This window comes from Nuphar pumila, chromosome 16, assembly GCF_984573655.1.
Source record: "Nuphar pumila chromosome 16, dmNupPumi1.hap1.1, whole genome shotgun sequence".
Lineage (NCBI taxonomy): Eukaryota > Viridiplantae > Streptophyta > Magnoliopsida > Nymphaeales > Nymphaeaceae > Nuphar > Nuphar pumila.
In genome coordinates this window covers 5,825,815-5,841,046 of record NC_143264.1, presented here as the reverse complement: position 1 = coordinate 5,841,046, position 15,232 = coordinate 5,825,815, and the positions used below count along the sequence as shown (strand labels likewise).

Sequence of the window (15,232 nt, the reverse complement as noted above, 5' to 3'; positions counted from 1 at the left end):
CAACATGGTCTTCGAACTATATTTGTCAGCAGTCTTAGATATCCACAACTAAGTGAGTGTATGATCAGTGTAATGAAAAGAGGCGGAAGCACCAATAGAGCAAAAACACTCTTTAAGAGTGACCACAAGAGCGAAGAACACAAATACCAAAGGTGTTCACACAAAACTCACAAAAGTAGAAAATGACTTGAAGTCATAAGTTGAATATTATTGAAGAAAGGAAGAGACGGGTGAAAACCCAATACTTTACAAGAGGAGAAACCTCCTCTATTTATAGAGGAGGGAGTCATAAGAAGGGGACCACAAGGGGCTCCCATGTAGTCGTTGGGAGCCCCAACGGTCATAAATCTGACCGTTGGGGCCCCAACGACTACATGTGTGGGGCCCTTGTGGTCTTACAAAAAGCAAAAAATAAAAAGGAAAAAGGGGAAAAAGAAAAAAGAAGAAAAGAAAAAATATAAAAAGAAAAAGATTACATGTGGTTTTACCAAAATACCCCTATCGAGTATTTTGAGAAAAGAAAGAGAAAAACTGTATATATATATACATATATGTATATATATATACTTATATATATACGAATGTATATATATATAAATATATGTATATATATATACATAATTTAACACACCCCCTCAAACTTTACGGGGAGAAGACCGAAAGTTTGCCAAGAAGAAACATAAATCGTGGAGTTGGGAGCGCTTTGGTGAAGAAGTCAGCTAGTTGATACTCTGAAGTGACGTATGGTAATGTGATAGTCCCTCTGAGGAATTCATCTCGAACGTAGTGGCAATCCATCTCGATATGCTTGGTCCGTTCGTGAAACGTATGATTGCTTGCAATGTAGATCACACTTTTGTTGTCACAGCAGAGCTTGGTGGGTGATGAGATGAGGATACCCATGTCCCCAAGGAGTCCTCTGAGCCACACGATTTTCATTGTTGTCATTGTCATAGCCTGATATTCAGCTTCAGTGGATGATAGAGAAACCTTTTGCTGCTTCTTACATCTCCACGCGATGAGCGATTCACCTAAAAAAATGCAAAGACCAGTAATTGAGATTCGATCATTGGGATTTCCTCCCCAGTCAGCATCAGTAAAAGCAGTTAATTCAAGAGATAAGGAAGAGGATAAGAAGAGTCCTTTGGAGATGGTATTTTTGATGTATCGCACAATTCTCATTATTTATGCCATATGAACCGAAGTAGGTGCATGCTGAAACTGGCTTGCTGCATGAACCGCATGAGCTATATCTGGACGTGTGATGGATAGATAGGTGAGGGATCCAATTAATTGACAGAAGTGGGTTGGATCCTCAAGAAGAACACCATCTTCAAGTCTCAGTTTTGCATTGATAACTTCGGGAGTCTCAACTTTCTTTTCATCAGATATTCCTGATTTGGTACAAATTTCTGCAGCTAATTTCATTTGAGATAGGATATATCCTCATGCGGAATAAGCCACTTCAATTCCTAAAAAATATCTCAAGTATCCAAGATCAGACATATCAAAAGTTTCTTTTAATATAGACTTTACATCATTTACCCCCTTTTTGTCATTCCCAGTGATGATCATATCATCAACATATAGCAGAAGCATAACAATGGAGTCACCTGTCTTCTTAACAAAAAGAGCAGTGCCAGTATAACAAGAAGAAAATCCTGAATTGATTAATACATTACTAAATTTGCCATACCAAGCTTTAGGAGCTTGCTTAAGTCCATATAAGGCCTTTTTTAATTTTAAATTTTTTCCATTTAAATTCATACTTGGAGGAGGTTCCATATAAACTTCTTCATTTAAATTTTCATTCAAAAAGGCATTTTTGACATCAAGTTGAAAGATAGGCCATTTTTTAACAGATGCTATAGCAATAAGAGCTCGAACACTAGTCGTTCGAGCAACTGGGGCAAAAGTTTCATCATAATCTACCCCATACTCTTGGGCATATCCTTTGGCTACTAACCTAGCCTTATATCTTTCTAATGAACCATTACTCTTAGTTTTTACTTTAAAAACCCATCTACATCCAATGAGCTTCTTGCCATTAGGAGGATCAATGATTTCCCAAGTTTGTGCCTTTTTAAGAGCATTAAGTTCTAGTTCCATAGCTTCATTCCAATGAGCATATTGTTTAGCATCATTGTAATGAGATGGTTCATGAAAGGAGTGAAGAGCAAGTAGCCATGCTCGAAAGTTAGGAGAAAAAGAATCATAAGAAACAAATCTATTTGGTACTTTGGAAATACAATTCGATCTTCTTTGAGAGGTTTCTTCGATCAACTCACTTTGAGAGAATTTTTCAAGGGCACATGGAGGATTTCTTTCATTCCTTCTAGTAGACTTGTATTTGTCTTGAAACATTTTCTTCTAAATTTTGATCATCATTTGGATGTTCAAAATGATCTTCAATAAGAGGTTCACTAGGATCAATATGATCATCTATGATGTTTTCTTGAGGCAACAAGTCAAATAAAAAGGAATAATCAATATTTTCATTTGGTTGGTGCGAAAAACCATTTTCTTCTTCTAGGAATGTGACATCTTTTGAGATATAAAGTTTGTTTTTGAGTATGTCAAAACATCGATAACCTTTTTGTTTTTCGCCGTATCCTAAGAAAATACATTCAATAGCCCTAGGAGAAAGTTTATCATTTTTGTGAGTTAGAACAAAGCATTTACATCCAAAAATTCTTAGTCTTTTATAATCGGGAGACATATTGTAAAGTTTTTCAAATGGAGAAAGATTTTTCAAAGAAAATGAAGGAGTTCTATTGATAAGGTATGTTGAGGTTAGAACCGCTTCGGCCCAAAAGGATTTTGAAATATTTTTTTAAATTAATAACGTTCTTGTGGTTTCTATTATGTGTCTATGCTTTCTTTCCGCAAGACCATTTTGTTGCGGAGTGTTGGGACAAGAACGTTGATGAAAATTCCATTTTCTTTTAAATAGCTTTGAAAATCATTGGACATATATTCGCCTCCCGAATCGGACCTAAGAATAGATAGATTTCCCAAAAATTGATTTTTAACCATCGCATGGAATTCTTTAAAGAAGGAGAAAACTTTGGATTTGCGACTTAGGAAGTAAATCCATGTAAATAGAGTGAAGTCATCAATAAAGACCACATAGTACGAAAATCCTCCTTTAGACAAAATAGGGGAAGGTCCCCACACATCGGAATGAACAAGTTCAAAAGGTCGAGTGGTGAAGTAACTTCTTTGAGGAAATGGAGTAGCTTTAGATTTCCCAAAAATGCAATCTTTACAAGTCATGTGATTGTCTTTACAAGTATTGTTAAAAAAAGGAAAAAGAGACATTTTTACAAAATTTGGATGACCAAGTCTCTCATGCCAAATTCCAATACTTTTGTCTTTTACAAGATTGCAAGATGACTTAGATGGAAGAGTCAAAAAATTCATAAAATAGAGATCACCCCTTTTATGGCCTTGCCCAATCAGCTTCCCTGACTGGAGATCCTGCACGGTGCAATCTTTAGGTAAGAAAGAGACTTGGCATCCATGATCGGTGATTTGGGAAACGGAAAAAAGATTTAAATTAATTTTTGGAACGATTCTAACTTTAGGAACAAAAAAGTTTTGAGAATTTTTAAAATCAAGTGTTCCAATACTTTCAATTTTCAAAGATGTTCCATCGGCTGTTGAAACACAAGAGGATATGGGTTCGGAAAAAACATTTGAAAGAGAGTTTTTATGAGATGTCATATGAAAAGAAGCACCGGAGTCTAGTATCCACATACCTGGAGGTGATGAAGAATAGGTGATGGCGGCTCCGAATGTTGAAGAAGAAGTCTTGAGAAGATGTTGGAGAACTTCGGAGATGTGATTAAGTGTTTCTTTGATATCTCCCTCTTTGGCACTTTCTTCTTCCTTCTTTGGAGAATTTTCTCCAACCGCGGCTACTTTTCCCTTAAGTTTGGGACAAACCGGTCTAATGTGTCCCGGTTCATTACAATAATGACATATCACTCCCTTTCTAAGCCCATTACTATTTTTGTTAAAGTGAGGAGGTCTATATGCTTTTACATTTGATCTGGGCCTAGTAACGGCCAAAACTTCATCACTCTTAACACTTAAGCCAAGTCGAGTTTCCTCTTGGCATATTTCGGCAAGGGCGTCTTCAATGGGTAAGGCTTTGCTTCTATGGAGAAGGGATGCCCTAACTTGTTCAAATTCCGGGCGAAGACCATGAAGAAATTGGAAAAAGTGCTCATTTTCAATTTGTTCCTTTCTTAACTCAATATCTTCCGGAGCCACCCATTTAGGCTCAAGAAGAGCAAGTTCATCCCAAAGAGGGGTTAGAGAGCTAAAGTAATCCCGGACACTCATATTCATTTGTTTGGTGAAACGGATTTTTTCTTGACAAAAGAATTGTCGAGCAAGATCCTTTTGGGTATACATACCCTTAAGGAAAAACCATGCCTCATTGGCCCTTCTAAATTTGACAATATTAGCACAATTTTTAAGATCTACATTGTTCATAAACCATGCCAAAATTTTGGCATGGTTACTCTCCCAATCCTCAACTTTGGATTGATGGTCATTGATAGCTTTGATGTGCTCATCGCCATTTAAAGCTTTTTCAACCTCATTTTCGATTTTAGTGAGAACAAGAGAGGGTTCGGGAGTAGTTCTCATAACAAAACCCCAAAGTTTCTTACCTCTTAGATGATTTTCCATAGCGGAGGCCCACATAAGATAGTTGGACCCATTGAGCTTAAAAGAAAGCTCAACTTTAGAATCACGTTCCATCGGCACCAAATATTCTTCCTTTCTTCAAACGCTTGAGAGGCACGCGTTCCAAGATAACAAAGAGAAGCCCAATCACCAATCGAGCTCTGATACCATGTAATGAAAAGAGGCGGAAGCACCAATAGAGCAAAAACACTCTTTAAGAGTGACCACAAGAGCGAAGAACACAAACACTAAAGGTGTTCACACAAAACTCACAAAAGTAGAAAATGACTTCAAGTCATAAGTTGAATATTATTGAAGAAAGGAAGAGAAGGGTGAAAACCCAATACTTTACAAGAGGAGAAACCTCCTCTATTTATAGAGGAGGGAGTCATAGGAAGGGGACCACAAGGGGCTCCCATGTAGTCGTTGGGAGCCCCAACGGTCATAAATCTGACCGTTGGGGCCCCAACGACTACATGTGTGGGGCCCTTGTGGTCTTACAAAAAGCAAAAAATAAAAATGAAAAAGGAGAAAAAGAAAAAATATAAAAAGAAAAAGATTACATGTGGTTTTACCAAAATACCCCTATCGAGTATTTTGAGAAAAGAAAGAGAAAAAACTGTATATATATACTTATATGTATATATATTTATATATATAAGTATATGTATATATATATATATAATTTAACAATCAGGAGAGTGTTGCATTCAAGAAAGTAATTAACCTGTGATGCGCTTGCACTACTTACTTACCATGGGTAGTTACCCAATTTGCATGCTTTTGCATTTGTATTTTTCTTATTTCTTTTTACATGGCATTTTTAGCCGCTTGCGATGCTTAGCATTAATCATCACGCAATTGGCTTAACTATGCACGGATTCAGTATGCGTGCAAGCTAACCTTTAGATTTTTATCATACAATATAAATAACATTCTAAAATTTTAGTTTAGGAATCCTACCTTTTCGATACAACGAAAGGTAAAACGAAACTCGGGATCCAGAAGTCCAGTGCAACTGCCACACAACACAATCTACTCGTCCCTCTCACAAAGCGAGGTCGCTACAACCACACACACCACTGACAACTTAGTGAACTTCGCTCTCGCATATGAGCGACGGAAATCAAAACGCGAATCGGTAACCCGATTGTGAAAAATAAAAAAATAGCATGTTCACAAGCCCATAAAAAAAGTGGACAACCGTGTGGAGTAAATCCCACTGCTGCACGCAGTCCAAAGCATCACCCCTTGTGATGGCACAAAAATCGAGGCACTCAGTTTTGAAGGAGAGTTTTGTATTCCTTTGGGAATATAAACCACAACTGAAAAACCAACACAAAATGGTTGTTAAAATAGGTATTCTTGCTGTCGTGCAATGGCAGCCCTGCATGATTCCCAATGTTAGGAATCAAGTGCACAGGCTATGTCGTGAAGACAACAAGACTCGGCTAGCATGAAAGATAAAAAAACAATAATAGGAAAATCAATCTAACGCATATACGTAATTCAGCCCATCATCATCACGAAAGGAAAATGATCCTGATCGGTTGGGGCTCGGGTTCCTAAGTGGGGAACTATGTCACATGGGTGCAGGTGCGGGTGCGGGTGCGGCACTTTCAAAAACCTTGGGTGCGGGGTGCGACAGGGGCAAATATATATATATATATATATATATATATATATATATATATATATATATATATATATATATATATATATATATATAAGGGGTCCGGGGTTCCCCTGGCACGGGTCCCACTGCGCGGTCGGCGGGGGTCCAGTTTTTTTGCTGGTGTTTGTTTGAAGACTGTTGTTGTTACCCACGTTCTGCTTGTTGTATACTTTGGCGCAACTGGACAAAATTGATGAACCTAAGGGATTGGCATCTGATCGACCCAGCCTGCTGCGTTCTGCTGACTGTCATGATTCAATCATGTCTGAAACTCCCTAATCTTTATGAAAAAAAATATAAGCAAAAGGTTTGATGTGGTTTTTTGGAGAGAGTTTTCACGAGGCCTACGGCTCCACTGCCACGTCACTGCTTGGGGTTCTTCAAATTTCATTGCATATACAGTTTCACACAGATCTCTGTCTGGATGACAGCTAAAAGAAATTTATTGGATTTGACATGCAGAAAAAGAGAGGTCTACACCAGGCTACGGCTAGAGCACCTATCTCGTTCATCTTTCTAGGCCTCGTCCCATTGCCTCCCATATTCCCCATCCTATCTTCAAAATTAATTAAAATAGAACCAAGGTGTGAGAAATTAGTAGAGGAGAAAAGTGAATACTAATAGCCACCAAGGCTACCACCATCATTATCATTATTATGGAGAGAGAAAATCCTTGACGAAGAAAGATTCGGATGGTTGAAGGATAAATCCAAAAAATGGGTTTGGGTACAAAACCTGCTCTCTCATCAGAGAAAAGAGAAGAGAGGGTGAGACAGTGGGTGATGGGGTCGTGGCGCCGTGAGGTGCCTCCCATGGAGGAGACGGTGCAGGCGTTGATCGACACACTAGTGTCTCCTCTCCAACCTAGGCGTTCCTCTTCCAGAACTCCTTCTGAATCCCTCCAGCAGTCCGTCGGGAAGCAGGTTCCATCTCTATCTCTCTGCTTCCTGATTTTTTCCCTCTTTCTTGCTTTCTGTTTGAAACCAAAAGTTGGTGCTTGTGAAACATTCATTTTTTTTGTGATTTTTCTTGGGGACAAACACATCTTTTTTGGTGAACTTGTTTTTTTTTTGGGTTCGCATTACGCCCCCCTCAGAACAATTTTTTTTTTAAAATGGACACAAATGACCCTGGGTGCGGTCAACGCACCTAGGGTCGGGTTGACCGCACCCGCGTCGCGTCGACACGGGTGCGGCACCCGGTTTGCCGAGTCCCTGTGACATAGGTGGGGAACATGCAAACATTCGAGAAAGCCCTGATTAGGGTCATGCGCTTTGGTAAAAAAAAATATTAGGTTGTACACATTAGGGTAACCGACGATTGAAAATCGTTGTGAAAAAAAAAAAAAAAACCTATTTTGGTGGTTGCAGACATGATAAATGCAATTTTGTGGCACAAAAATGTTCGTCCATTAACAAAATCCGAAACTGAATTACTCCAAAGATCGAAATCCCTATTCCGATGGTCATTCCAAAAGGAAAAGCCATAAACTCACTACCCCAATAAATCGACACCCCAACGGAAGAAGAATGAAGAGAAGAATTTTGGAGACGGACTCACCTTAACGCAGGAACTCGGACGACTCTGAACTTTTCTTGATGCCCAACAGGGAACACGTGAACCAATGGCGTGATCTCCGACAGAAGGGCGTGCGACCACCCCTATGCAAAGATCTGATCGAGCAAGTGCAACCGGGTCTCAAGCATGGTTTCTCCGACAATGGCAGCCTTGACATGGTGAGGAAGGTCGAGAGGAGGGGTCGGCGATGGCACCCAGCTCCGGCCGGTCTCCGAATGGGGAAGGAACAGAGAAGAAAGGAGGGGAGAAGAAGAGGGAGACAGGGGAAAGAAGAGAGTAGGGAGGAGTTGGCGCCGCAGATGAGCCGGCGGCGGTGGCATAGAGCGGCGACAGAGGTGGAGTGAGGGAAGGAGGAGGTGGTGGTCACGACGGTGGCACAGAGTGTTCTGTTGGGGTGGGCGACGATGCTGCTCCAGTGAGACTGCGGCTGGGGAAGGAAGAAGAGGTAGTTGGCTCCGTCTGAGGTAAAAGAGGGGAATAAATGAGAGAGGGGGTCGGGCGCCCTAATGGCCTCACCCTTCCCCTTTTGTTGAAAGGAGACTGGGTTCGGATCGGATCCGGTTTGGGTCTGATTCGGTCCCAAACCAAAAGACATAAAAAGTAAAGAAAAACAATAAAAATAAATAAAAGAAATAAAACAATGAAGACCGTAAACTAGGGGTGGCAATTTCTGACATGACCCACCAACCCGCCTCTTAGGCGGGTTCGGGTTGGGCTTAAGCCAACCCGTTTAATAAACGGGTCGACCCGCGTAACCCGTTTATTAAACAGGTCGGGTTTGGGTTCGGGGTATGCCAACCCGGCTGACCCGTTTAATAAACGGGTTAGGCGGGTGGGTCAACCCGCCAACCTGTCTGCCCGACCCGTCAACCCGCCAACCTGCCAACCCGATCCGTCAACCCGCCAACCTGAAAACCCGTTTACCCGACCCAACCCATTTATTAAATGGGTTGGCGGGTCGTGTCGGGTTACCCGTTTATTAAACGGGTCGGGTTCGTGTTTGCCACAGCCGACCCGTTTAATAAACGGTTCGGGTTGAGGTATGCTGACACGCCAACCCGCCAACCCGACCTGATTGCCACCCCTACCGTAAACCTATTTAACGAATATCAATATATTTTTAGACAAAAATTTTGATTCTAAATCAATAATTTATTTAATTAAAACAATTCCCGTAGTTAGTTTTATGACCAAAATACACTTTTACAAAATCATTCTGAGAACCATTAAAATATATCCCATTAAGTTCGAAACACCTCAAAAATGTTTAAATGGTTTTGTGACTCATTAAAACGATTAAGTTGAATATTTTAATAATATTTTATTTATAGCAATGGTCGAAATAACCATTTTACCCTTATTTGTCAGAAAGATAAAATTAAGCATATAAACACACAAAATTGACAATAAACGATAAAAACACATTTTTAACTCGAATTAAGGTAATTCCTTTATTTATTTTCTCTTGAAAATTTACAGGTTTTACATAGAGAGAGAGTCCCATAATAATATCACACTCTTATTTCCTTGTTTTGTAGTTTGAATATTTTAATTGGAGAAAATATTGTCGTTCTAAGTCTCTTTGCACAAACATATTTTTGAGAAAGATCCACACATCACAAGTATTTTTGAACTTCACAATGCTAGCGGCTATCTTTAGTTTTGTGCTATTTAGAAACCAAGATAGGATTTGAGCATTCTTGGCTTCCCAATCTTCCACTTTGATATGATATTCTTTCAGAGCTTTCTCTCTTTCTTTGTCATCAATAGCTTTAATTTGATCTCCATCTTTTTTTTTGTTAGTATGAGTTCGGACTCACAAGTAGTGTCTCTCACATACCCCAAGGGTTTATTTCCCATGAAATGATTTTCCATAGCGGCGGGTCACATAAGGTAGTTCAAATCATTAAGTTTGAAGGTGACCACCGTCATGGGTTCCTTTTCGGCCATCTTTGGAGGATAAGGCTAATGCTTCAAGAAGACCCCTTCTTTACCGCAACCACGATCTTTAAAGAGGCACCACATGATACTATGTAAAGAAACAAAGAGAAATACAAAGAAACGGCCACTAAGGGCATACAAGAATTAAAGTAATGTGCACAGGCACTAGTCCACCAAGGGACAATATAGAAGCCACTTAATGAGAAATACAAAAATTCAAAATACACACAAAAGCCACCAATTGGAAAGCACAAGTAAAAAATAAGTCTTTATTCACACACTTTGTCATATACACTGCCGGTGTAGTTATACACTGCCGGTCCCAAGCCCGGATAAAGGAGGAGGGTTGCGGTAGGCCTGTGACAGCCAGCATAAAAACTTTGTCATATCCTATGAAAATGAACCAATATGAGAATTTCGTTGGGGCGTTCCCTACTGAGCGACGCGCTGTACTCTCTAGGCCCGGAGGCAGTGATAAATGTGCAAGGGTTGCTAGGTCGTCGCCCAGAAGCGACGCGTCACACCGGCGCCCGGGTGTGGTGTCAAATAGGCAAGGGTTCCCTCACTTTGTTGGACGGGTGGGGGTAAAGAAGTTAGTCCAAGACCATAAAATTAGGTTAGCCACTTGGAACATAGGGTCTTTAACTGGTAAGTTGGTAGAGTTAGTAGATGTTATGTGTAGGAGAAAGATTGATATTTTATGTCTTCAAGAGACCAAATGGGTAGGTGAGAAAGCTAAAGTGATAGAACCTTGGGGATATAAGATTTGGTATACAGGAATAAATAGGAATAGGAATGGAGTAGGGATTGTTATGAGTCGTCAGTTTATAGATAATGTAGTTGAGGTCCGTAGGAAGGGTGATAGAATTTTACTTATTAAATTAGTATTAGGTACGGATATTATTAATATTATTAGTGTTTATGCACCTCAAGTAGGTTTAGATGATTCCATTAAGCATCAATTTTGGGAAGATTTAGATGGAGTAGTACAAGAGACATCTTATGGAGAAAAGCTTTTCATCGGCGGTGACCTTAATGGACATGTAGGCATTAGTAGGGATGGATTTGAGAATATCCATGGAGGCTATGGTATAGGAGAAAGAAATGAAAGTGGAGAAAGGATTTTAGATTTTTGTTTGTCCTATGATATGATCTTAGCAAACACTTGGTTTAGGAAGAGGGAGTCTCACCTAGTAACATTTAAAAGTGGGGTTAATACGAGTCAGATAGATTTTTTCCTACTTAGAAAGAGAGATAGGGGTTGTTGCATCGATTGTAAGGTTATACCAGGAGAAAGTGTAGCTACACAACATAGAGTCTTAATTTTAGATCTTAGAATTAGACAATGCCGCAAAAGGGATAGACATAGGATAGATCCTAGAATTAAGTGGTGGGCACTGAAAGGAGCTAAACAAGGAATGTTTGTAGAGCAGGTAGTTAAGGAAGTTGATTGGTGTCTCGAGGAGGATTCAAAATCAATGTGGAATAAGATAGCGGGTGGTATGAGAAAAGTAGCTAAGGAGGTATTGGGTGAGTCTAAAGGCGGTGCACCACTAGGTAAGGATACATCATGGTGGAACGAGGATGTCAAATTAGCTATTAAGGTTAAAAGAGAGTGTTATAGAAATCTAAGTAAGAGTCGTGATAATGAGAATTTGGAGAAGTATATGATAGCAAAGAAGGAAGCTAAAAAAGTTGTTCGAAACGCGAGGGCTAAGGTATATAAGGAGGTTTATGACAAGTTGGATACCAAAGAAGGCGAGAAGGATATTTATAGGCTTGCAAAGATGAGAGATAGGAAATCGAAGGATTTGGGTATGGTTAGATGTATCAAAGATGAAACGCAAAGGGTTTTAGTCAAAGATGAGGAGATTAAGGAGAGATGGAAAGATTATTTTGATAAGCTATTTAATGATAGTCATGCTCAAGATCTTGGAGACTTCTCCATTCCTTTTCATGAGATAAATCGTGACTTCATGCGCAAGATTCAAAAGAAAGAAATTGCAGAGGCTTTGAAGAAAATGAAATCAAGAAGGGCAGTTGGCCCAGATGGTATACCTATCGAGGCTTGGAAATGCTTGGGAGAGAAAGGTTTAGAATGGTTGACAAATCTTTTTAACTTGATTTGGCGAACAAATAAGATGCCTAATGAGTGGAGGAAGAGTACTTTGGTGCCTTTATATAAGAATAAGGATGATATACAAGATTGCACAAACTATCGTGGTATAAAACTCATGAGTCATACTATGAAACTTTGGGAGAGGGTGATTGAGTCTAGGTTGAGGAAGGTTGTCATGATATCGGAGAATCAATTTGGTTTTATGCCTGGAAGATCAACTATGGAAGCTATACATCTTCTTAGACAACTTATTGAAAGATATAGAGAGAGGAACAAAGATTTGCATATGGTTTTTATTGATTTAGAGAAGGCATACGATAGAGTACCTAGGGACGTTCTCTGGTGGACAATGATGAAGAAAGGTGTTTCTCTCAAGTACATTAGTATAATTAAAGATATGTATGAAGGAGTAGTAACCAATGTGGTGTATGTTGTTTGCTGATGATATTGTTTTGATTGATGAGTCTAGAGCTGGGGTTAATGCTAAGTTAGAATTATGGAGACAGACATTGGAAGCTAGAGGTTTTAAGTTGAGTAAGAGTAAGACTGAATGTATGGAATGTCGGTTTAGTAAGCAACGAAGTAGTGATGGGAGTGTAGTGAAGCTTGGTGAGCAAGATATACCGGTGAATGATTATTTCAAATATTTGGGATCCATCATTCAAAAGTATGGAGAAATTGATGGAGATGTAAATCATAGGATAAAGGTTGGGTGGATGAAATGGAAAAGTGCTACTGGAGTGCTGTGCGATCGTAGAATGCCATTGCGGTTGAAGGGAAAGTTTTATAGGACGACTATTAGACCCGCTTTACTATATGGTACGGAATGTTGGGCTGCCAAGAGACATCATATTCAAAAAATGAGTGTAGCTGAGATGCGGATGCTTAGATTGATGTGTGGAAATACAATAAAAGATAAGATTCGGAACGAAGAGATACGTAAGAAGGTAGGTGTTGCACCCATTGAAAATAAGATGCGAGAGAATCGTTTACGGTGGTTTGGACATATTCGGCGAAGGCCTAATGATGCTCCAGTTAGAAGGTTGGAGAAATGGGAAAATATATTAGTTAAAAGAGGTCGGGGTAGGCCTAGGAAGACTTGGATGGAGATGATAGGAAAGGATATGAATGCTTTGAACCTCACCGAGGACATGGCGTTGGATAGAAATGATTGGAGGAAAAGGATTCATGTGGAAGACCCAAAATGAATTTCTTTTTTGGTTCATATCGCTGACCCCAATTGTTTTGGGATGAAGGCGTAGTTGTTGTTGTTGTTGTTGTTGTTGTATTCACACAAATATGCTTGAGAAAGCATACAAACAAGGGAAAGTACCCCTTTTTATAGAGCAAACAGCAAACAAAGGGGGGCTAGCCAACTAGCCGTTGGGCTAGTCCAATGGCTACTAGTCCCCAACATCTAGAATACAAAAAATAAAAAACAAAAAGAACAGAAAATAATAAAAACGGAAAGTGACCTTAATGGCACTACTTATTACACATTTAGTAAATGGCAAAAGTGCCCCTAATGGACATAACCTATTACATTTAGAAAACAGTCATGTATATATATATATATATATATATATATATATGTATATATACATGTATATAATATAGGTATATAAGTATGTATATACACAAGTGTATACCTATGCAACTTAACAATATCAACATAAATTCAGATTTTATTAAAATGAAAATATCATGATATGTTCCTTAAAAATCAGTTTTTGTTTTTCGTGTTCGACTTTTATTTTTATTGAAAGAATTTGAGATTTTCGTGATATTCAGAAGGCTTGATTCCATGAAAGATACAATAGTTTTTTTTTTTAACTATTTTTTTACATATTTATGCAGGAGGAATACGATGTGTGAAGAATGTGACTATTCATTCTTCTTCCATCCTTTCTATCAATGCTGGGGAGCACTGGCTTGGCATTGGTGCTGCAGATAATTCCATGTCTCTCTTCCATCGGCCTCAAGAAAGATTTGGCAGCTTCTCTGGGCCAGGATCCAAGATGGCAGGATGGCAATTGTATAGAACTCCACAACGAACTGTTGCTATGGTATTGTTTCTCTCCTGCGTACTTTGTTTTTATCGTGTCAGGAAGCGAATCCTTTGTTCTATTATAGATTTGCAATTTTCGTTGTTCACGTTTCTTGAGTGATGATACTTTCCACGCCAAACATGAATTTTCATGACACTGGATTGTTTGTGTCATCTTATGCCTTGAAATGATGGCATTTGGATGTTTCTTGTAAACCCATAAGTTCTTGATTCACAGAGCTTTGTATTGCTTCATTATTACGTCAATCAAACTCCCCTTGTTACTCTTAGCACATGCATGTTCCTCATTCGTTTGATTTTATTTAATTTTGTGTTATTTTATGTCTAGACCAATCACAATTTTCAAGTTTTTCATCATCTTGAAGTGGGTTGTTGTGACTGATTCTGACAGTTTCTGTACTTGGGTAATATGCTAATACATTCTAACTGTAAAAGTCACATATAAAAGGGAAGCTGTGAAATAAGCAGTGTCAGTATTCACATATGTGCAGATGGAACTTTGTTCATGATTCATGCATGGAGGATCTGGGGATATATTTTGCAGTGTTTTCCAGTTAGATTGATATACTAAGTTTTTCTTATTGATATTTTATGCTTCTACCATGCAGGTCCGATGTGTTGCATCTGACCTTGACCGGAAGAGGATATGCAGTGGAGGCCGCAATGGACTTCTCCGGCTTTGGGAAGCTACTATCAACATATAAGTGTATCTTAGTGATTGTTGGTAACTTGTGTGTATGTGTGTGTACATGCATGAGAGAGAGAGAGAGAGAGAGAGAGAGAGATTTTTAGGCATTACAAGTGCAAAACGGTAAACATGTATTTCAATAGTTGTGCCTTTTTCGTACCCTACGTATCTAAATGTTTTTCCATCTATAAAGAGTTTTTCTTTTCCTTTTCTTTTTTGGCCCACAAAAAAAAAAACCATCACCGGCCTCACATCGGTAGGCTTCTGGTTGGTAAAGCCCTTGAGGTCCTCCTTGGCCACTTTGGATGTACAGTCAGCTTTGACCTTGTAGCAAGGGACGTTCCCTGTGGATTTCAAGCTCATGATGTCCAGTCAGCTTGATGGCATTCACATGTGGCCCCTACTAGATGAGGGGAGTCCTTGTGGACATGAAATTCTTTGCTTTACAAATGAGAGGCTATTATA

The 15,232-nt window shown here is 39.2% G+C and overlaps 1 protein-coding gene across 1 annotated transcript in view; it reads left to right on the top strand.

Annotated features, from left to right (window-relative positions):
- The window catches only part of SCD1 (stomatal cytokinesis defective / SCD1 protein (SCD1)), a 166,625-nt gene extending 151,621 nt beyond the window's left edge, over positions 1–15,004 (top strand). The window contains exons 30-31 of the mRNA XM_089991664.1: positions 13,869–14,077; positions 14,688–15,004. Coding sequence (XP_089847790.1) covers positions 13,869–14,077; positions 14,688–14,783 — 305 coding nt within the window. The 3' untranslated portion in view covers positions 14,784–15,004. The remainder of the gene's footprint in view (positions 1–13,868; positions 14,078–14,687) is intronic.
- Positions 15,005–15,232: the final 228 nt, after the last annotated feature.